The sequence below is a fragment of the Theobroma cacao genome, chromosome 1, assembly GCF_000208745.1.
Source record: "Theobroma cacao cultivar B97-61/B2 chromosome 1, Criollo_cocoa_genome_V2, whole genome shotgun sequence".
NCBI classification, from domain to species: domain Eukaryota; kingdom Viridiplantae; phylum Streptophyta; class Magnoliopsida; order Malvales; family Malvaceae; genus Theobroma; species Theobroma cacao.
In genome coordinates, this window is record NC_030850.1 from 2,037,347 (window position 1) to 2,060,916 (window position 23,570).

General features: G+C 36.0%; 4 protein-coding genes and 1 non-coding gene across 5 annotated transcripts; all 5 read right to left on the reverse strand.

Annotated features, from left to right (window-relative positions):
• Window positions 857-1,714, reverse strand: LOC18611018. The gene has a single exon (XM_007047025.2). The coding sequence runs from the start codon at window positions 1,537-1,539 to the stop codon at window positions 1,123-1,125; it is 417 nt and encodes a 138-aa protein (XP_007047087.1). The 5' UTR covers window positions 1,540-1,714; the 3' UTR covers window positions 857-1,122.
• LOC18611021 lies at window positions 8,493-9,313 on the reverse strand. The gene has a single exon (XM_007047028.2). The coding sequence runs from the start codon at window positions 9,207-9,209 to the stop codon at window positions 8,724-8,726; it is 486 nt and encodes a 161-aa protein (XP_007047090.2). The 5' UTR covers window positions 9,210-9,313; the 3' UTR covers window positions 8,493-8,723.
• Window positions 16,625-19,274, reverse strand: LOC18611023 (CASP-like protein ARALYDRAFT_485429). Its single transcript, XM_007047030.2, has 3 exons — window positions 18,843-19,274; window positions 17,091-17,223; window positions 16,625-16,997 (listed from the first exon to the last, which is right to left on the reverse strand). Exons 1-3 carry the CDS (start codon window positions 18,974-18,976, stop codon window positions 16,800-16,802), a joined length of 465 nt encoding a protein of 154 aa, XP_007047092.2. The 5' UTR covers window positions 18,977-19,274; the 3' UTR covers window positions 16,625-16,799.
• LOC18611024 (oxygen-evolving enhancer protein 1, chloroplastic) lies at window positions 20,915-22,719 on the reverse strand. Its single transcript, XM_007047031.2, has 2 exons — window positions 22,338-22,719; window positions 20,915-21,806 (listed from the first exon to the last, which is right to left on the reverse strand). Exons 1-2 carry the CDS (start codon window positions 22,575-22,577, stop codon window positions 21,048-21,050), a joined length of 999 nt encoding a protein of 332 aa, XP_007047093.2. The 5' UTR covers window positions 22,578-22,719; the 3' UTR covers window positions 20,915-21,047.
• TRNAI-AAU lies at window positions 23,175-23,248 on the reverse strand. Its single transcript has one exon. It is a non-coding gene; the product is annotated as a tRNA-Ile (tRNA).

A 23,570-nucleotide genomic window follows, 5' to 3' on the forward strand; every position in this document is an offset into this window, starting at 1 on the left:
AACAAATTACGAAAGGAGTTCATAAACCTAACGAGCTTAATGATTTTTCTTAACATAGTTATATATGAACATAAGTAAGTATTTAAGCTTGAAATCAAACTCAAAATCATACTTAATTTGATGATAATAGACGTAATCAAGTCAAATTTGAGGATCTCAAATATCTTTTCAAATTGAAGTTCAAATTTAATAAAACAAGTCTTAGCCGATATCAAGTTAACTTTCCTGTTTGTACTGGAATAAGAGTTCTGACCCAGAATTTCATTGTCCGCTTGACAATACATCCGCCAATTATCCATTACCAGTGCCACAAGGAAAATACAGCTCAAGATTCCAGGGAATATGTTCATTCCAATGTTCCTTGCATAATCACTTTCGGTTCTTTTAATCAAGTTCTGTAGGTTGAGGAGATTGCTAAGCATCCTGATATGTATTTCAGACAATGAATTAATTTTTCCCACAAATCTATCTGTAATAATAAGTTCCTTTTGATGAAGACAAAGGGTTACTGCAAACTCTGCTGCATTAATTGGACACGAGCCTGCCAATGGTTCTTGTTTTTTACCCTTTATGTTGGTCTGGCACCACCACTCCTTCAGCCCTTTTCTTGGCAGAAAGGGCCAACTGCTGATTCTTGTGTAGTCAAGCCCCTTCATTTGCTGCTATGTTTCTGTTTACATTTTATAAGGTTTGTAGTATTAGGCTTCAAAGGGAACAAAAAATGGGCGACGAACCCTATTAAACAGGATAGAATAACACCACAGAAGCAACCAAAAGGGCAGGTGATAATTGAGAATTTGAAAGACTAATTGGGGAGTTAAGAGTTACCACAATACAGAAAAACATAGGGCAAGAATACTAGAACAGGCCACCCTGGCTGCGTTGGCAAGCTGGCCGTAGTACTTATTGTTTCTAACGAGTGGAATGGTTGATCAATAGGCCTACAAAAGTTAGACGGACAGCTACTTGTTCAAGGAAAGTGATATACCAATCCAAACCCGTTGACTTTTTACAATCTATATCAAATAATATTAATCACATTTATGACGGAAATTACAAAACCATTAGCCAAAAAAATTACTGAATCTCTCTGCTAATGAACATGTCATCTTCCCACTTTGATCACCGGGGAATGAGTTTTGAATTACTGTAGGAGAGGTCAACACTGTCTTTCCTTATGCCAGTGCTAGCTTTGATGGCAAGAGAACACAAGTCTGGTAAGGAAAGAGGTTTGTCGGATTGGGAGAGTGGCAACAGGAAATAAATTTGTCCCGGTTGGAGTTCCTCATCATCAGGCAGCCGGGGCACGCAGGTGCCAACGGACATGCACTCTGAGCTGCAAAGGAAGCAGTTCGGGTTCTGGGAAACGACGCCCTTGGCTTGGATTGGTTGCCTGAACTCCTGAACACGACCATCGATGTGAACCACCTTGGCGGACGTTGTTGATGAGCGTCTGATCGTGCTCGACCCTTCTCCTCCTCCTGCTCCCACAGGCTTACCTGATTTGGGGTTTGAAGTTGAGGATACACAGGCACCCATTAGGCTTCCGTTGTGATTTTCTTTTAATGCGTTAAGAAAGGCTAGAAGGGAATTTCGTTGGGGGTATTGATTACATTTATATCTCTAGGTTCTTGTATTTTTAATTGATGCTGATGTCCCTGGGATGCAATTTTTATATATAGCCTATAGTTTTTTGGTGAATAGTTTCCTTGGTTTAAAACGTAAACTCAACATGTCACACCATGACCCTTAATCATGTTGTTAAAAAAAGGTCTCAATTTTAGTTGCAGTGCTAAATTTCAATCCTCAATCTGAAAAAAGAGTATGATTCCAACTTTCAGAATTTAGAGACCTAATTCTTTTGAGCAATGGAAAAGGCACGTTATTATGCAAATAAAAAGTCTCATTCGGCGGAAAACCCACTCACCGCCCTTTTCTTTGTTCTTGTTGTTATGGTTGCGCCACACCTATGAACTTCACACTTTTAATCAATAATTCCTGACATCTTATACATACAATAATTCATGACGTCTAATTTTGAATTACTTAATAAAATAATTATTTTATTTCAAAACTTTTGATTAAAATACATTATTAAATGTGTTATTGTACTCATTTCAAATTTAATATAAAATACTTAAATTTTATATAATTGGGTCAGATACCAATAAATACCCGATCGAGGAATACCCATTACCATTTCTATACATTATTCATAAAATTCTTCATGCTATGTTTTTTAAGAAAGGTTTTGCTCAATTAATTAAGGAAAATACTTACAAGTGTTTAGAGGGTTTATATCATCCAGGGTCAATTTTAAATTCACACCGGCCATGTAACTTTATGCTCAACAACAAAATGGTGAACAGTTTGAAAACGATTATATATCCGATGCCCACCATCCAATATGTTCATATCTTGTTTGACAAAAATGAGAAAAAGGGAACTATCAAAAGGCAAAAAGTGTTCCCATTTCATTATCTTATATAATAAAATTTTGGCCATCATGGAAAGTTCATTAGCTTGGCTCTACTAAAACATATACTTATAAACCCTACGCATTTAGTTTTTTGATTTGCAATTAAATAAACCCTAATTTAGTACTTAAAATTTAAAAATAAATAATTGGGTATTTGAATTTTATTTTTGTTAATTCTCATAACATAAATAGTGGCGTACGTGTTCCCAACAATCAATAAAAACCCGACAACGAATGCATTTTGACAAGTTGTTGAGAGACATATCAAACTTTTTATTTAATTATTTTTTTAAAAAAATATAGTGTGTAATGGAAACAAAATTTAAATATTTAATTACACGTTTTTAAATTTTAGATAACAAATAGAACAAAGGCCAATGCGTAATTAATTTGGAATTTTTATGTTGGGCTGGAAGTGATAAAGGAAAAACAAGTAGTACTAGTTTCTCTAGTTGCTCCCTTTCCATGTCCTTCCTATCACCTTGATTTTTTTTTCTTTCGTCGTAACTGCATATTTAATTTACTACGTTTCTTGTAGCCTTGAAATTCAAGCTAGGTTTCTCAATCAGACCATAATGGTCAAAAGTTTTTTTTGCTTATGAAAGTGAAATCCCATTAAATTAAGCAGGGTTATCTTCACCCAAAGTCTAATTTATAGGCTGTTGTCCCATAACTGAGGGCTTGCTACAAATTGAAAGCTATGTCAATCAATATTATTGAAGAATTTTTTATGAAATAACTTTCAGTCACTTTCACAAAGCAGTAAGCATGAGGTAGGGTGAGTAATTTTTAATTTGAATTTTTATATATAAAATTGAGTTCTCTTAAATAGATTTTAAAAAATTTTTAATCGAATTAATCAAATCGATTGTTTGTTCAACCCTAAAAGGAGGTACTGATAAATTCCTTTTCTTTTCCAAATTTTCAAGCTAAACACTCTTGCACTTGATGAGAGGATCATAATAAAGCATATTTCCAAACTTCCACTTAATGATTTAAACTTGTTAAATTGAAAGGTTTCTTGATAGGTCCATTCACATTTTTCTAATTTCTCTTTTACTTTTGAAATTATAAAAGTAATGAGTATAACATATAAAATTATTAGAAAAAGATAATAGAGTGAGCTTTAAAGGGTATCTGAAGAAATAAAAAGGTGAATAATTTAAAGTTTCATATATGCTATACAAAAAGAGTTTCAGATATTGAAATCTTGAGAAAAGGACAATGGAGTTTATTGAATGACATAAACTGAAAAGAATTGTCTCAAAAGATAGAAAAAGGCTGTGAGAAGAGGAAGCAAGTGTAGTAGGAAGTAGTTTCCAAATTGAAAATGGCAAAAAAGAAAAGAAAATGCAAGATCACTAGTATTGAGCTTGGAGGGGGTCCATGCTGAATATGGTGAACAGGACAACAGGCTTGACAGGCAATCTAAATTGGCCTCCTTTTCCAGCGACAATTTGTTTCAACACGATTTTTCCCAATATGCCGACTTCCATCTGTCTTCTTCCTCTTTCTCAGTTCCACAATCCTTTAAAGGCTATCTTTATGTCATATTATCACCTAATTCTCTTGTCTCTTCACGAATTCCCAAGTTTTGATGTGTTTCTTTCAGTGAGGAACACCGACAGTGCACCATCTTGGAGTTACAAACTTACATATGGATGGAGCAGCCTTGCCATCACCTTATCCAAATTACTAACCTGTGACTTGAGCATTTGAACTTGAACTTGATTGAGTTACAGAATGAATTGATTTCAGTTTATTGATTATCTTAAGTTAACTCAAACTTTTGAGGATTAAGAGAACTTGGGTTTGATTGTTTTGATCAGATCATCAGCTCCACCATCCAACATACTTTGACAGTAAAGTATTACTGCAATCTAAAATAAACAATGGGTATCCATCTAAAGGAGGCTTTCATAAATAACATAAGTAGCACAGGGAAAGTTGGTTGTCTGCTCTTGAAAATTCTGATGGGTATATCTTTTGAACTGTAGAGGAGGGAGCTTTTCAGTGGAGGCAAGAGAACTCAAGTCGATCAAAGGTGAGCAATCATGGTTTTGAAGATCCACATTATGGCTTTTTTCAGATGCCAAAGGCGTGGACCACTCTTTTGTTCTCTAGGTCTATCATTGTATGTAGTCATAAAACAACATTCTAGTTGAACATTAACTCTTTGATCAGTAGGAGGAGGGGGAAGGCCCTTTCCACGATTTCAATAGGTTAAGAAAGCACCCGGAGATCTGCCCTTAAACCAAAAGGGAAGAAAGTGTGAATGCCCCCTAGCAGAAAAAAGAGCAAAAGGGTTTGGGGTAGAGCGATGTATAGTACTGAATCATACTTGCCATCTCCAAAACTTTTATCATCTATAAGGACGGAGGGACAGTTTTCTTCATGGAGAAGGATTGGCAATTGTGACATTGAATAATGAAAAGGAGCAATGGAGGTTATCGATTGTGATCATTCTATAATCATTCTCTGAACAAATCCCAAAATCTAAACTAATTATTGCAAGCCACATAGCTACTACACGTGCACTGTTTAACATTTGATTTTTTGAATTCTTTATTAATTAACCTGCATGAAGGAAACCATCAAACTATACTAAAGTGTTGATTCAAATTTAACCGGCTCAAGAAAATTGAAGTAAGAGAGAGAGAGAGAGAGAGAAAGAGAGAGGGAAAGACAAGTTGGAATCTGAGAAACAGCTGGATCCAAATCCAAAAGGAGGCTCCACAACCAAGGTAGTTGAAGCCATGAATAATATAGCAATAGCACGCAAGGAGGAAAAAAAAGGGGAAAGAACACTAAGCTAGTGGGGGCCAATGCTTGCTTGGAGTTAGCTATGGAGATTGGAGCTCTCTGCTAATCAGTCCAAATTTAAGCTGCATCCCAAAATTGAAAAAGATGTGGCATTCAACTCTTTTACTAGAAACACTTGCAATGAAAGTAAGAGGGCCGGAATCTTCCTTTCACCCAAGTACGCACAGAAAGGTAACAACAAAAATAGTGGTGAATAGCAAAAGTGAGTGGAGATCAGATGTTCCTGGCCAGCTGCTAACAAAGTTGCAAAAAAGTATTTGTACCTACCTCCAAGAATAGGTAATGTGCATTATTGTTGCATTTATGAGAAAGTCATTTGCCTCGAATTCAAGCCGGCCGGTCACACTTCCCCACTGTCCATAGCCTCTAGACAGCTAGACCCTGAAACTTGCATATTTTATATGACTGGCAATGAGGTAACTCTACCAATGTGAAATGCTTTAGACCCTTTGATCCCAAGATTTGCACTGCTTTTGGCATTGGTGGTAGTAATATATTTGGTGAGAGACGTTGGAAGATAAGATTACCCTTTGACCCCAATAATGTCTGCTTCCTTTCCTTGTTTAAAAGCTGAGATTTTACCAAATGAATTGAAACATTTTTGACAGCGATGGGCAGTACTATATGTATGTATATATATGAATTTCCAACTAGCCTAATCAAAAAATAAATGAATAATGCCGATGTACTATACATTCCACCTCAATTGGACCAACTCACGAGAAGCTGAGGACCACCAACTTGCATGAAATGATGGAAGCTTTGGGTGTTTGTTGGCCATGGTCCCGCCAATAAGAGCAACCCGTTCTGATTTCAAAACATGACCATTTTCCATGCCACTTGTTTATCACATGCCAGCATGGTAATTTCTATGCAACTAAACATGTTTCCTCCATATTTTCTTGTTTCCTTTGTTTGGTAAACTTTAATCCTCCCTCTGCTTGACCATGATTAGCAACGCATTCGGTTCTTCCAGCTGTCTCTAATTATGGAGTTAGCTTGACTAATTAATCTTTTATTCTAAGTGTCGCATGCATTGTAATGATCAATATTAATTTTTCATTGGTGAATCTTTGTATCTGTATTGGTTGCTTGAGACTTTAAAAGCAGGCCAACCCAGACCCAATCTTTGGTACAGTTAGACTTATCAGCTTTAAAGAATTCCAGTTGGCTCATGAAAAACATCCAAACCAATTAATTCCTTGCTATCGATGGTAGCATCTCTTTTTCTTTCTGAGTTTTACATTGAATGGAGATGGGTTTTGAGTTTAATCCCCTTTGGAAGGTGAAAACTTGGGGCTCAATTAATTCAAAGGTACCCAACCAGGCAGCTGATGATGATGATATATGGTTACAACTGCATAGAAATAGAAAGACTGAGCCCCCATCCCTTCAAGGAGTTAGGTTCCAGCTAAGTGCCAAAAGTTGAAAGAGAAGTTGGAACAATGACCCTGAAAGAGAAAGGCTTGCTATCACACTGTACTAAAACCACCACTATCGTTAACTAGGCTAAGTACTCCCACCCAAATTAATTGACACTTCATGCATCTTTCTGGCCTTTGATCGAGCTGAAATCCTTTCAAATCAGGCTGCAGTAGTAGCACATTTCTGGAAAACAAAAAAAAGAAGGGAAATCGATTGCTTCAAGAAAAAGGTAATGGTACTCATAATAGCAATCATTACTATACAGACAAGGGGCCAAAAGCTAGTTAAAGAACAGTACAAGAACAATGGAGCTGGACTAAATTTTGTATTATTTTTTGTACAACTCTTTTAACTTTGAATCGATTTAAGGTAACATTAACTTAGATGCCATTCATTCCTCTTTGAACTTTAAAGGAAATGTGACAAGATCAATACATTGAATGCAAATACTATTATTGTTTTTCTATTCTGCACATGTTGATAAAGCTTGTTTAAGTGCCCGTCCAAGATTAAGCAGATTCACAGGGCAATAGCCTAATCCTTAATTCCAGCCTCGAACACTTTTTTATTCTTGTTTGTGTGTGTGAGTGTCAGTTGGGACTTCTTCCCTATCCAAAACCAACCAATTGTGACCCATGCTACAGCCAAATAGTGATAAGTTTCCACAGATTAAAATTTGGAGAATCATGTGTCGTTTTCACGAGCATCATCATCACCATCATGAATGAATATGAAACTATTCAAACTCGGACAAAAATCTTTATCCATCTCAATTCCATTATCAACATGGCAAAAATTTTCCAAGCTTTGCAACAATGCCACAATCTCAAGATCTCCGTTGGGACAAGGCTGAGGTAATATAACAGTACTAGCATCTGTTCTGATATATCATACAATTAAGAAATTTCATATTCAAGCATTTGATGTAGTGATATGTTTCTAAATTAATATAATGTAACTAAAAGAAGAAAGAAAAAGTAAGAGGAGAGTGGTTTTGGTATTCTTTACCCACTCTGTCAAATGAAACGAACCGAAATTTGGCTGTTTTCATTATTGTTGTTATAATTGTGCAGCTCCAAACAGCTGTAAAGAATCCTCCCTATGACACTCAATCCATCACAAAAGCGTTAAGCAGGACATAAGCTGGTTAAAACGTGAGCCGCGTTGGTTAGCCCGCAGCATTAGGCCATTTGCTTCCATTCCTTTGTCTCCTCCTCCCTGTTTCCGAGTACAATGCCTTTCCCCTCAGTCACTTGCCTAATACCCCATCGTCACCCCTATAATATGACTCATACATTGTTCCCTCTACTACAAGAAAATCTTCCGAAAATTCGAGCTATTTTAGTTAGTTTTATTTAATCGAGATATGTTTCAATTAAAATTTTTAAGTTATCATGTTAAAATTTACAGAATGAATAAAATTTATGAGATTAATGATAAAAATAAAGATTTAAGTTTCACATCCGATATTTGATTCATTAGTTGACACATAATTCTCTACCTAAAAAATAAAATTCGAATCTCACCTCCTCTATTTATAAAAAAAAACAAAGATTTGGATTTTACTTTTTGAGCAAAAAAATGATATAGACATCATTGAAACAATTACTCGAAAGTTTTTATTTTTAGTTTAAGCAAATTGTGTTTTATTATTGGCAAACTCGGTTTTCATTTTTAGTTATTTTAGACAGAGACGAACGCGGGCATCAATCCAAGGTTTAGTCTGTTAACAGCATTTAGAATTAAATAGAATTAAAGGGGACTATAATGTTTGAATATTGTGTATTGACCCAAATAGGGGTAAAATTGTAACACGACGCTCACATGGGCAAATGGGGAATGCAAGGAAAAGGCTAGAATTCTGAGCTTAAAGCTAATCGCATCCACGGTGAGGGTCAACCACCTCCCGTTTCAAACAATAATTTGACTAACACGTCCTCAAGATGGTTACATATTTACAAATATACCACACCTCGTTTCCCAAATTAACCCCCCACTATTCAGGAATGGCACTCAACATAGCCTCAAACTTTCTCCTCCATCTACCTCCTCTCCCTCTCTTCTCACCACCGTTCCCAGCACCGTTGCCGCCGGCATCTTTCCGGCGAGGAGACTCTTCTGGAAACACTAAAGGAGTAACAGTTTTACGTCTGCACCCACACTTTTCACCCCCACTTTTCATTAAAGCAGAGCTAGCTTTGACGGCCAATGCGGCCATTTCTTCAGCTTGTAAAGGATGTTGAAGCCAACTCAATGGCAAAGCAAAGTAAAGTTGACCAGGTTGGAGCTCCTCATCTTCCTGAATAGCCGATGCGACATCGTCAAAGTCCATTTCATCTGAGTTGCAGATAAAACACATGGGATTCCTTTGTAAGACATAGGAAGCCTTAACAGGGTAAGGGAACTCCTGTAACCTCCCATCTTGGAGGATCAGCTTGGCTGTTGCGACATGAGTTGACTCGCATGAACTACAAATACCCATTTCGGATTCGTGGATTTTAACGTTTGTTTTCCGGAACCCTACTCAGTTTCTGAGTTTTGGAAATGAGAGGTGTTGAATTCGTTTGGTGAAGGGAAACGGGAAGGGGGAGTTTATATAGGGGGAGTAACGAGAGACAGAGAGAGGAAGAGAGGCCTCGGATTTTGGACCCAAGGTGCCACATAGGATTTTGTCGTGTTGTGCTATTAGGCATTTTTATGGAACAGTGGGCAGGGGATGCCAGCCTGTAAGTTGGTGGTGACAGGTTGTATGAGTGCTGAGGATCAGTGTCTTTGACACATCAACCCTCGTTTCAAGATGATATTACTCTGCCAGGGACTGTTGGGCTTTTCCCTTCCTTCTCCATTTTTCATCGTGGATCTCATGTCAGCAAATACCATTTCTCCACTGTACTATTTTCTAAATCTCAAGTTTAACATTTGAAGCAGTAAAATGAACACTTGCAGAGTTTTAACATGTTTTTGTTCTAACCTGTATCGTTTAAGCTAATACAAGATTATTAGTACCATTAACTGGAATTGGGTTCCCATGTTCTAAAGAACCATGCATGTCAATAACAATACTTGTTAGGGAAAAGAAATTTCATTTGACATTTGACAGTTAAGACTTATATAAGTTAAGGGTTTTATTGTTTAGTAGAAATGTCTTTTTAATGAAGTCAATTCATGGTTTGAATCTTGGTTTCTTTCATTCTTGATATATACATTTACTACAAGAGATGGAAACCCAAAGTATACATGACAACTTGGTTTTTATCGAAAAAATGCTAGTATGAATATATTCATAGTATTTTGAAGGTCTTGAAAAACTCATTAGCATTGAAGTCAAAAACATAATGTGTAATAGGTTCGGCGAGGGGGGTTTTTCTTTATGAACCTATGTCGTTTACTGCTGATTTTAGGGTTGAGAGGACATGGGTGAGATGGGGATGATGACGTACATTGTTGTAGAACCTGAACTAGGCTAATGGATTCATCACGTGAACACATCTTTGGATGTAGAAACTCCCCCCTTTTAACGGAAACGATACCTAATACCAACTTCTTGAATGCACCACCTTCCTTTTATGGCTGCTTGACATGAAGAGCAGGAAAACACCTACTATCATGGTAACCCAGATTTTTTATCTTCTTTAATCTCATCTCTTTTGACATTAAAAGGCTACTATCGAAGTTGAATATCTCGATTGTTAGAAGTCAAATTGAAATTGAAGTTGTAGAGTTTTGAATGGGACCAAACTAACATAGTTGCTTTACTAGACTTTACCCTGGACAAAAACTGGGGGCGAAAGAAAATGGGGGTAGGTGACAGGAATGTAGTTATGTTGAAAAGAAAGGGTGTTTGGAGGAGAAGAGAGAAAGAAGAGGAGGGAAACGTGTCAATAGAGCATTGTCCAAGGGAATTGAGGGGATGAAACTGTGCAGGGCAAGGAAAAGACACGTGGAACAGAAGGGCCTCGGAAAGAGTGAACCCCCAACAATCCGACAAGAGATGGCGTAAGGTGATCTGGGTCTGCTGCTGCTGGCTCAGGGGTTCAACCCCAATGCCCTACGTATTCCTGCCATGTCCCTGTTTCCCGCTGCCCACTTATTTTATTTTTGTAGTTCAAGCGTGGACAATGGCAGGATTTTCCCTTCTCTGCCAATTTTCCATTAGCCCTGTAGCGTTTACATGTGCATGAGGGATGGGGGTGAGACTAATTGAGAGCTTACATTACAGTCTTCCCCACCCTTTTTCCATCCTTGGAATTGATTACTGCCACTAGCTAAAATCCCATGTTTTACCAGAGTTCAATACCCATTTGTTAGTAAGACTTGGGTTCTATTGGTGACTAGATGGTACTGATCAGATTTCAGCATAAATTCACAACTTGCTGTCTACCACACTTCTCTAAAAGGGGGAAGACAGGTTCAAGCTTTGAATTTTAGCCTTATTAAAGAAGGATAACATTAGGAATTGGATCAAATTTGACTTGTTTTGGTTTTACCATACAACCATACACTGCATGATTTCCATTTGTCTAACACATGCTCGTTGATGAACGATATCTGTAATCCAAGTTCAAGTTAGGAAGAGATCTCTTGTTTCTTTTTCTATTTAATTAAAAAACAACGAATATTGCTAATAATTGAGGAATGAACATGTCCCACTGCAAACGCTTTCTATGAAGCTTCATGGGGCTCCTTTTCTCCTCCCCCCATTCCATCCACCGAAAACACTCACCCTAGCCAGTAGAAAGCAAAACCAATCATACAATCAAAGTCTTGCCCTCTTGACACACGAATGATTTTCATTTTCTTTAATCACTTTTCATTAAACTACATTAGTTTCTTCGGTTTTATTGGATGTCCTTCGGATTCCCTTTTTTGACTTTCATCAAAGCCAATCCCATCACCCCATTTCTTAATTACTTCTTTTCTTCCTATAACTTTTACAATAAGCTCATAATTATAACATTAATCTCTATTTAATATGAACAAGTTACATGCAGCCCATTTCCTTAATCTCTCTATGGGTTAGGCTGACATTAAAACCCCTATCAAAGCATTTGGTTGAAATCTTAAAGGAAAATGCTAAATTAATTACATTTATAGATTTGAGATTGATTAGATTGCCTAACAATGGATAAGGACAAGAGTTTGGCTAAATGTCTTGTTTTCCACTTGGTTAACATCAAGATGACCAGTCTAAACCCTAATAATAATGCAAAAAACTACAATTGGAGATCATGCTTGAAGCTTCCACATATAAGGACAATGTTCATAAAAATATGCAATAAATCGACAGCGATTTGATCTATGACGTTCTGTTACATACATGTCTTTGCTTAATCCAATGGATTATGAGCAAAAATAGTTGGCAAAGAAAAAATTAAAAACCCCACCAACCGGCATAAACACATTACATTCATAATAATGTAGTCTAAACACCCTAATATAAATTAATTTTCCATAGATCTTTTAGGTTTTGGAATGGGATTTCAGTGCCAGACAACTTTTCTTCCTCGGTATCTTTGAATTTCAATGATGGGATCATAAAAAAGGTGGCCAATGGCATATGCCATGAAAGTTCCTCCCCTTGTATCTAGAACTTGGAGCTCTTTTTTTTTGACAATGGTAGGTTGTCATGCTCATCTAGGTAGGGCCTTAAGGGGTCTGATTTTCCGCATGGTCAAAATCTCAAAAATCATGCCACAACATCTAATATCTCCTAGCAAATCAAATTATTGGGGTATTCATTTCAAAATTATTTGAGGGAAAACTGCATGAATGCATTCATTGTATGCCCAAGGATTTCTATTATTATTATTTATTAAATGACAAGGATCAATGCATTTATAGCATACACATCCAAGAAACCCAATAAAAGAACTTTTGTTTTATGTTATAGATTCATGTTTTCGTTGAAATTCTGTCTAATCCGTACTACCCAAGATTATGTGGAAAATAAATTTTTTGGCATCCTAGTGATGAATTTTAATATAAATTAAGTAGTAAGTGGATACCATTAATTCAAGTAGAAGTTCCTATAGTTTGCCAATATATTCATGACCAAAACAAATTAAATTTGTTGTTAATTAGACATAAATAAAAAAAAGGGCGTGACCAATAAATAAAATTATATATATAATTGGTTCTTAATGTGTAAATACGTAATATCATTTATGAACCTAAATTGAAGGATAAATTCATTAAATTTGAAGTTTTGGCTCTTAGATCCTCTACCTCTATTCGAGTGTAAGAACTTGAATGGACACAAAATGAAACTTTGACATACACAATTCTTATGTTACATTTTTTGGTCGATATGTTTTTAGCATTAATCAATGGGATTATGAACAAAAATTGTTGAGAAATTGAAGAAATTTAACCCCCCCACCAACCAGCATAAACACATTTCACTCATAATTAAATGGTCTAATCACCCTAATTAAACAACATGATATATATCTTATCCAAATAAGTTTCAGCTAGTATACAAAGAAACATTTTGGATGGGTTTTGACTGCGGGTACAAACTCTCTCTTTAGTATCTTTGATTCAATCATTGAATCATTTAAAAAGAAAGAAAAAGAGAGGCCCTTGTCATTGCCATGAAAGTTCATGGCTCTTCCCTTTAATTTGGATTAATTCCACTCTGCCTCCTTGGCCCTATTTGGGTAGTAAAAAAAGAATAAAAAGATTGTCAGTTGTCTTCTCTCATTCTTTCTCTCTCTCAAATCAGCCACCACATGCATATCTGATCTCTCCAACAAATAAAATCATTGGTATCAATGAAAATTATAGGCAGTTCATGAAATGGATTAATAATATCAAGTACCCTAGAAGGAAAAAAGACCAGACCAATGGTAGGAGCATTTACATCATACTTATCAAGAAAGGCTTGGAATTTTTGTTTTATGTTACAGGTTCATATGTTTTGCTTGATATATTGTCTAAATTTGTAATACTCACAATCATGTAAAGAATAATAATATATAGACTTTGAAATGAAGAAAGGTATTCTAATTAGTTGGTATCATTATTTGTATTAAGTTGGAGCTTGGAACCTGCCTTCAATTGGAAGTTTCCATGCTTGTCACAATTTATGTCTACAAGCAAATATAATCTTCTTTTGCAGCATATTGAATAATAGGATTCATGTACTGCATCAAAACAATGCATCAACATATAATTAAGAGAAAAAGAATTTTCGCTCTTGATTCATGTTTTTTTCATCTACTTATCTTCTATAACTTAATCAGATCGACAAAAAAAAAGTATAATATAATAAAATACGATAAGTTTCGATAATATTTTAATTTATTAATCAATCTAACTAACTTAGATGAAGCCAGATGATATATTTAAATATGAAAAACTCAAAAAAATTTTGAGACCTATTTCTAAACGAAATAGAGATTTGGGCTTCATTAGGCCCAATTAATCCTCTCCGGAATTTAGCTCCCAGGGCCATCATGTTTAGTTCAATTTAGAGATATGCACATTAAAAAAAAAAAGCATAATACTAAAAGAGCTCCTAAATTATAGAGGAAATTTTAAATAAATTTTATTTTTTATTACGTTTAATTAAGTTTTTATATTTTTATTTTGAGTCAAATAAGTCTTTATATTTTTATTTTAAGTCAAACAAGTTTTTATAATTAATAGTTGACTTAGTCAAAATGCTACTTATTATTTTATGCTATTTTAATATGTTATAATTGATGATAACGTGACATGTTGATATATAATACTTGATAATAATATGACATGTTAATGTGACCTACTGACATCACCATATGACATTTTGTCATTCTCTACATCAAGGTCACGTTAACACCATGTGACATAAAAATAATAAGTTACATTTTGATTAAGGGTAATTAATCACCCATTAGTCATAAATGACTTATTTGATAAAAAAAACTAAAAGTATAAGGGCTTGATTGAACATAATAAAAAAACAAAGGCTTATTTATATTTTCTTGAATAATTCAAAAGTTTTTTTAACATTATGCCAAAAAATTGGATTATTTATTTCTAAACCTATTAATTAACCATTTTAATATTTAGAAATAAATAAATGTATCAAATAAAATAAATTATAAATGTATTTAAATTTTTTAAATAGTTTAAGGAATTTTTTACATCAAATAAAAAATTTTATTATTTATCAACCAATAAAAAAATTTAAAGTTAAAGGGTGTTCGACCCAAAATTATATGAAAATTGTGTACATTTAAAATGAAAGACAATTACATAAAAAGCCTAGATTAATGTAAACTACAAAATTTCTAAAACAAAGGAGATCTTCTTGGAATCCCTTTCCTACTCCTCTTTCTGTAAGAATGTAGAGATTGATTGCTTATACTCTCGTATTTGATTTTCTTGGGTTCCTTTCTCCAATTCTCCTTGTCTTTGCTCTACAATCAAAATTTCGAAACAAAATCAACGAGAATATATATATATATATATATACTCGATTTAATTATAAAATGTCAATTCATAAATTGTGTAAAAATAAAAACTTAAACGTTCTTTAGAATAATTTTTTTTTAAAATTATAAATTGTTTTTTAATATTTTCGATAATATATAAAATTTAAACACGAATAAATACCTTGCATTCGATCGAGCAATACATTGATGTCCTTCCGGGAAGCAATTGCCAACCACATGTTTCACACTTGGCTATGGAGTTGAAGTAATATGGTTGCTCTGTTTTCCTTCGTTTATTGATAAAAACAACTTTGGAGTCGTTGTTGATATAAGGTTGGATATCTGATATATCATAAAGCTTACGCAAGTCACCAATTTTAATTGCCACTTGATGTGAGGCTTTGTATACCTAAAAAGAGTAAGATTAAGAAAAAATAATTAGCTAAATTTGAGTGTTCAAAGAAAACCCAATTCGATTTAATATGTTTTATTGATTTTAAAGAATCTCGTTTTTATCGTAAATTATTTTTATGGTGTAATTTAATTTTGTTTAAAAATATAAATTTAATTTAATGAAAACTATCAAATTACATAACAAAACAAGGGTAAGCTAGGACCCAATGAGTATGAAAATTTGATCTGCTTTTTTTGGTTCAACCAAAAGAAGATGAATTTGGTAGAGAGTTGGAACTTGAAAGGAACATACTTGAAGAATTTGGTGATGAGGATGTTTCTTGCCTTTCAAGCATCCTTCGCAAAGGACCAAACCCATACAATCTAGACAAAAGAAGGAATTTTTGGAGTCATGGCTCTCACACAAGGAATAAAACTTGGCTTGCAACAATGGCATTAGCCAACAAGGCTTAAGCTTATGCTCTTCCTCCATCGTTTGACCTCTCTCTAATTCTTGTAGAACGATGGTTTGAGGTTTTGCCAGGCTTTCGCCCTTAATTTCGATAGTGCTACGTGCATTCTAATTGGGAAGTCCTGGTTTATATTTAATCCTGAAATCCTAGTTGTAAGAGGACTGGGACAAAATTTTCAAGGTTTCCTAGTTGTGGTAGGAATTCCTACTATTTCCCATCTTTGGCTTACCTTGTAAAGGAAATATAAGAGTATGATTCAGTAAGGTTTTTTTTACTCGTTTTCCTTACTATTTCTTTGGCTTTTTGAATCAATTGTACAAAAACTTATATTGGGTTTACGTTTTTGATCAACTAGAACATAAAAACTAGAAGAAGATTAGATTGCCGAGAGTGAGGATTTCCATTGGTAAGGACATGAAAGGATTGTTTCGAGCATGGATTTGTTTCCAGTTTGTTCATTGATGGGCAAACGGTCTTAGTTGATTTGAGGGTGAGATGGGTGGGTTTTGAAGGAAGAATAATGGTCAAGAAAGCCATAACCGTTCTTACTTTTTCCTTTGATATCGCCATGATTTTGTTGACAAACAACTTTAAGATAATGGGACGCCAGGAAAACGTGAATTGGCATTAACCTTTATTCAAAATCATGGAAATCCAATTTCGATCGTTCGAGATTTTGTTGTTTGTATATGACATACAGTCAATGTACAATCCTCAAATTTTGAGTACCTAAGAAACCTGTCAAGATTTGCCTACTGGGTTTTCTGTGTGTGAAAAATGGGGACGTTACAGAGATGGAAGGAGCCAAAGATTGAAGAGAGTTGAAGCGAATGATAGGAACCAGGACAAGAAAGCCATAGCCGCAGACAATTGATATCTACTACATAACCTTGATGGGCAACCTGACGGGCCAGCACTACTGACGATGAGACTGGTAACGCTAGCAGTTGAGCAGGCCGCGGCTAGTGAGAGAAAAGACAAGGCCTGCAACCAAATACAACAAAATTTGTCATCAAGTTGTGGGAAAGAGGATAACGTAATGGTGATGATAACGAAGCAAAAAATCTTGTTACATACCCAGTCTCCCACAATGAGGATCAGCAGTACCCTTGGATGTCGCGGTAAGCATTTAACAAACACGGAATATGCATCAACCAATGCTAATGAAACGCTCCATGGAGTTACTAAACCCATGACTGTTACCAAGTAACTGCAAAAAATTTTAAAGAAACGAGGGAATTGGTTTGTCACCCAACAATGTCTTAGTAGCATGTGCAGGTCACGTTCAACAACGAAAACAGACATTATCTTCTCTATAATTACAGCTACTGAGCAATTCAACATGGTAGGTTCAACCTTGCAACTAATCAAGCAACACCATAGACCAGACAAGTTGAGACAACAGGAAGACATTAATCTTGGCTACTCTTTATTATTCACCTTGTACACTCAGCACAAAGGCTTTGAAGTTGCAAGAACAGATAAAGAGAACATGACATATTCCAGCAGTGATCAGTGGTAAATAATTTCTATGATGAATCAGAACAAATTGGTACTTATAGTGTTATCTCATAGCACACAGCAAACCTACCAAAACAAATCAGTAATTGGATATGAGAAGCTTGGAGTAACAATCTTTATAATGAACATAAATCACCATACAAAGTAGTTATATTCTCATCTTAAGATCGAGATGGACAGTGCCATATTATCTAGTTTCATTTTCCTAGAAACATGCAAAACAAAAGGATCTCAAGTCAAGGAATAAGCACTAAAACATACAAAGATCAATTAAGGGTCCTGGTAACAACTTTTATTATCCACCTAGTGGGAAATTCCTGTAGGAAAAGCAGAAATAACAAACCAATTCACTCCTGAACCCAGTGAAAAGGAGAGACACCATAACAACCAGACATTGGACTACAGATAACAAATTCATCAGCAAATAAGTTTTCTTCTTACATCGAGTTCAGCAACTAGCAAAGAAACAGGCCATGTGCCAAACCAAAAAGTATTGGTTTTAATAACTATAATTGTTGGTACTCCAAATTTCATGTACTCTTAATCAACTACATTATAATCTTCATTCAAGCCTAATGGTTTAAGCAAGGGCAAGCATCTGATCTTGCATATCCCTGCACCGAAAAACAAAAAGAATTGCATACAGTTCATTTGGCTGGATTTTCCCCACCCCTTTGCTTCCTCAACCAAAATGGAAGAGAAAAGAAATGTTTGATCCTCTTAGATAATTTTCCCCTTCCAATTATTAAAAGGCACGTTTCTCTGCATTCATCAATAAGCAACACTCTTAAGAAAAAAGATGAAGCATGTCTCATCTTATATTCATTAACCAAATTGCTAACAGTAAAAAAATCCAACTTTTTCTCGTTAAGTTTCAATCCTTTTAAATTCATCAAAAGTTTCACCTCATTCATTTTCAATCAAAATTTCCTAGAAAGGCTTTATTTAAACAATTTCCAAGAAACCACTGGGAATCAGAACTTTTGCTCTCTCCAATGATGGTAAAGCTGACTATTTTCCCTGGAAAAAAGACAGCTAACATTGCCAATTTATTACTAGATTGATTATGATCATGATCACAATAGCTTGCCCATGAGGCTTCCAAATTAACATCAGAATTCAGAAATCAGCCATCAAGTCAATAGTAAAAGCAGAGGAAGGTTTCAAAAGCTGACAATAAATTAAATTCCAACAGAACAACAGAAACAAAGAACTGGGTATTGAAGATTAAAGGCCAAAGAGTTAAAAAAAAAAACAAAAAATTTTGATAAAAACAGGAAAAGAAGAATTTAAAATTTTGGGAGTTACCTAAAAGAAGTGTAGCTATAGAATTCAACATCCAAACACATGAAGAGAAGTGAAGCAGAGGAGAAAATGGTTTGTCCCAAACGAAGAGCCAAGCTGGCGCTTGTTCCCAACGCCCCTGGCACTCTCTCCATCATCCTTCATGCAAACTTATCTCTCTGTTTCTTCATCTTTAATTTCCCCCCGCAAAAAAATGATCCTGACAAGTTTGTTCAAAAGGAAAAACAACCTCTGGCTTTTTTTTTTCTGTTTCCTATGATGAAGAAATTAGAACAGAAAGAAGAAAAGAGAGGAAAAGGACGTGATGGTTACTCTGCATAAAAAAGGTTACCAAATTTTTCCTGATGGTTTATTGGGTCAATATATATTCTCTCTCTTCATTCTTACATTTGGACAGAGTTGAGACTCTGTCTTTTCTCCGAATGGTTATCTCCATTTGACTCTCGTACGTGAATTCCCGGGGTTTCCCGGTGCCCACTCTTTGACATATTCTATTTTCAAGCCCCATTATTTCTACTGCTGTAATTACTTCTTTTATGGACAATTATGATGATCTTTATCAACATTAAATTTAATATTTAATGAATAAGTATCCCCTGTTTGAGATTTTACTCTTGATAAAATGGGATGAAAGTAAAGTTTTCCTGTGACAGGTTGAGTTCATTTGAACCACACAAAGTTGATCGCCGGGCCAAGACAATTTGAACCCCACAAAAGGGTATTAAAAAATAACTAATTCCTTCGTATAGACTTTATTTTAATTTATATTTTTTTATTCACATCTTTAATAAGCTTATTCTTCTCTTGCTTTAGTTGATCTGTACGTCATGTTGGAACAGCTAAAACAATGAAATGAACCTCTCCATTTCATGATTCAATGATTCCAAGCCAAAGTTTCTTTTTAATGTTTAAATATTGGCAAACAAGAAGCTCGTGCCAGTTTCTTGAGTGTCTGCATTTCTTTATATCCCTTTTCCGAACTAAATTATTGAAGAACAAATCTTTTAGCATTGACGAGTTGGATGAGTATGACAGGATTGTGCCCTGCCATTACTCTTTCAGCACACTATTGGGCCGCAAGCAATAGACTCAGCGAGGCAAAAAAAAAAGATAATAGACCTAAGTAACAGGTAGGATAATCCTAGACTGTCAATGGCTCAGTTATTCAGACTTCCAAAAGTGGCTGCTAATGACAGTTATTTTATTATTCTCTAGTTAAGATTGCATTACTATAATCATGGCATGTTCCAGAACAATGATTGGCACAACGAAAGACAGCCAGATAGAGTCCAAAAGATCATGAACCAATTCCATTATGTTAACATCCAAGATTCACAGCTACCCATTTTTTTCCTTTTTAGCAAAAAGCTTCTCAGGTTTTGAACAGCCTTAATTTTGGTTTTCTTTTTCTTTTTTTTTTTCTGCTTTTCCTTGGTTTGGGTATTTGCCTGGTGTTGTGCTTGGTCTTATGTTTCTCAATGGAAGTCTACTGATTTGGTACCAATGGAAAAGAAAAGTGTTTGGGTACTTGTTGCAGTTACCATAATTTATCGGAACCAATGAACCATAAGCAGGAATAATAAAAGCCCAGAAAGAACAAAATCTTTATAGACAGTATGTATTAGCAAGCACCGGTAGTGACATTGAGCACTAGGGGGGAACAGAATCAAATATATTTTATTTTTCCTTGCTTCCTTGTTCCACATGAGCGAGGGTCAAAAACCAATTATTGATCAACATTTAAATCCCATATGTGGTACCAAAGGAGTTATACTGAGCAAATTAGATTATGGTGAAAAACGATGAACCCCTTTAAAACAAGAACAGAGTTGATCTTTGCTTCCATCTGTTATGTTGAACATGGTGACAAAAACCAACGTTTTGGTTTATTCTTAGGTGGATCTTGATCACTTTTTACAAGGTTGGAAGTTTGATTTCATCAAACCTTAGTACTTGATCGAAGATCAGTACAAGGTTAAGTACTAATTTGATTAGTAACCAGTTTTGGTGCATGGAACAGGGAGTTAGGGCCAGGCCACCCAGGAACCTTTGGAAGTAGGAAGTTTGAAAAATTATTATAGGAAGCCACCATAATATACAACGAAGATGATAATCTCAGTGCTTTTCATTGGGTTACAGCAAAGTTTAGCAACACCTTCAAATTACAAAATCTGAAGCAAGAATAAATACATTCATACAAGAGCCTCTCTATGAGTCGAGCTGAGCATACCAGATACCAGTGATCTTCACATCCTTGGGAGCCTTGGAACCCAAGTCAGTATCAGATGGCTGAAGGCTCTCAAACACACCAATTACTTCTCCGGTCTCAGGCCTGGTCTTGGTAACACTCAAGGTGATTTTCCCTGATGAAGATGCAACACTCTTGTTGTTCTCCTTAGCTAGGTCCTCCTCATCTCCCCTTCCTCCGGCGGGCAAGGCAACTGCATTGTCATAACCGGTTGAACCACCCCTTCCTTTTGGGTCCAAGAAAGATGAGCCACGGTAGGATGGTACAAGAAAGTCTCCTCCAAAGCTTTCAGGTTTGCCTGATGCCACCAATTGCTTGATGGTGAAAAGGAAGGGCACACGCTCACCCCCAGGAAGCTGAACTGTCACAGCAGCGTAGTCAATTCCATCTTTCTCCTCAAACTTGACTGTGCCATCAGTAGATACTTCGAAAGGTCCCTCGATTTCATCAAGGGTGTAAGTTAAACGGGTCATGAGCTTGGTTTTTTGGAACTCCGGTGGGGCATTCTTGCTAACACCCTCAGCCTTGACAGTGAAGGAAGTAGGCTCTAAGCAGAACTTCTTGGCGTAGTATTTGCCAGGCTTGAAGGCAAATGAGTCAACACCACCGTCGATGGTTGGGCACTGGTTAGCAGTTCCTGTTCCTTTTACTTCCATGTATGTCTTGCTCTGGATTTCATCGTAGGTTAGCCTCTTTGGAACTCCTTCAGCGTTTGCTCCCTTTAGAAAAGAGGGAAAAAAAAAAAAAACACAAGTACCATTTGTTACATCAGATCACATGCCAATCAACCCTTCTAAGATAAAACTGAAATGAGAGTTTATGCGTTTTAGAAACAGATCAGCTTCAACTAGTCCTGGAGGAAGAGGTATTGTTAACAAGTTTTCATTGAATAACAGACCAATATGCATATACTAATACTACATACGTTTTCCTACATAACAGATCACACCCTGTTTCATTTCTTCAATCAAAAAAGGGGTATGGTAGGATATATGCATGCAGCCAGGGATCTATAGAAAATTGTCACAAACCTTGCTAGTTACAACAACCATAACAAGCTCATATTTTCAAATATTTGACTATTCTCTTAGTATCCTACCAAACAAACGAACATAGAATTGAACTTAGTCAGAGTGAGAATACTAGGAAAAGCTCCCATGCAAAAGAATTCAGCTCACCCCCTCACAAGCATTGATAGTTAAACAATTTCCAACCCAAAACAGAAATGAAATCAAGCAAAAGAACTATACCGAGACAACAAGAGCAGATGTAGCGAGAGCGAAACCAGCGATCTTGGTAGCATCAACACACTTTTGAGCCAAGTCCTTAAGGTCAGATTGCAAAGAGCAAGTCAGCCTAGCTCCAACAGGCTCCAAACCAAAGGCCTTAGAAACGCTCTGGGAGGACCTAAGCTGCACGCTGGTCCTAGATGGCACACCAACCTTGGTTGGTTGCATGAGGGTAGCTGCTGCTTGTAGTGAGGCTGCCATGGCTTTCAAACTGCAAATTAGAAAACCCCCTTGTTCTTTACTGTGATTGTGTCAGGGAACTCGGAACCTCCAAAATAGGAGTGATGTTACTAGTGAGAGTGGCGAGGGGAAAATTTGTGGCAATTATTTTGATGGCTTTGGTGTGAGTAAGATAAGGGGATAGGATAAGGGGTGTTGCTATTGGTGGATTGAAGGTAATGTCTCTGGCTTTAGGGTATGCCACGTGGCGATTTTGTCAAATGGGATAAAGATACTGTTAGTCAGATTGGATGATGTGGGGAGGAGTTGAGATTCTTAGGCCCTGGAGCTTAATGTTGCATGGCTCCGGCCATACAAATTTTGCATGGTTGTCCTCACTCCCAACAGCGGGGTCAGTGTCTGTCACCGTGGGGGCGCACCCACATCATTTTCATCAGCTCCGATCCTACATTACTCGTTAAGATTTTAACCTTTAAAGCCCAAACAAAGCAGGCCTAAGTTCTAAGCCCAACCAAAACGAATAGGGGCAAAAAAGCTGGCCTCAGTTCCAAGCCCAATCTAAACGAATAGCGGTAAAAAAGTAATAGGGCATTGAAACATAAAAAGATTGAAGAAAACTGGCCCATGCAGGTCTCGAACCTGCGACCTTCGCGTTATTAGCACGACGCTCTAACCAACTGAGCTAATAGGCCTTGTGATGGTAGCAATCATATATTTCAATAATAATGCGAAACTTTAAATTAGTTTTATTTTTCCCCATTTCCGTGTCTCGATCAATTTTTCGTCGAATTTGATTTTAAAATTATCTTAAATTTTGCGTTAAAATCTTGAATCCATTAATCACAGTCCAAAAATCTTAAATTCGTTCATGGAAGTCCCAAGAGAGAGGCAGGCAGCTCAGAAGTGCTTGAAATATATTAGTAATCAGAGGTAATGGTATTTTCCTCATTAACCCTAAACCATTATTCATCATCGCTGCTCTTCTCTCCCTTTAACTAGTATTGCAATTCAGCT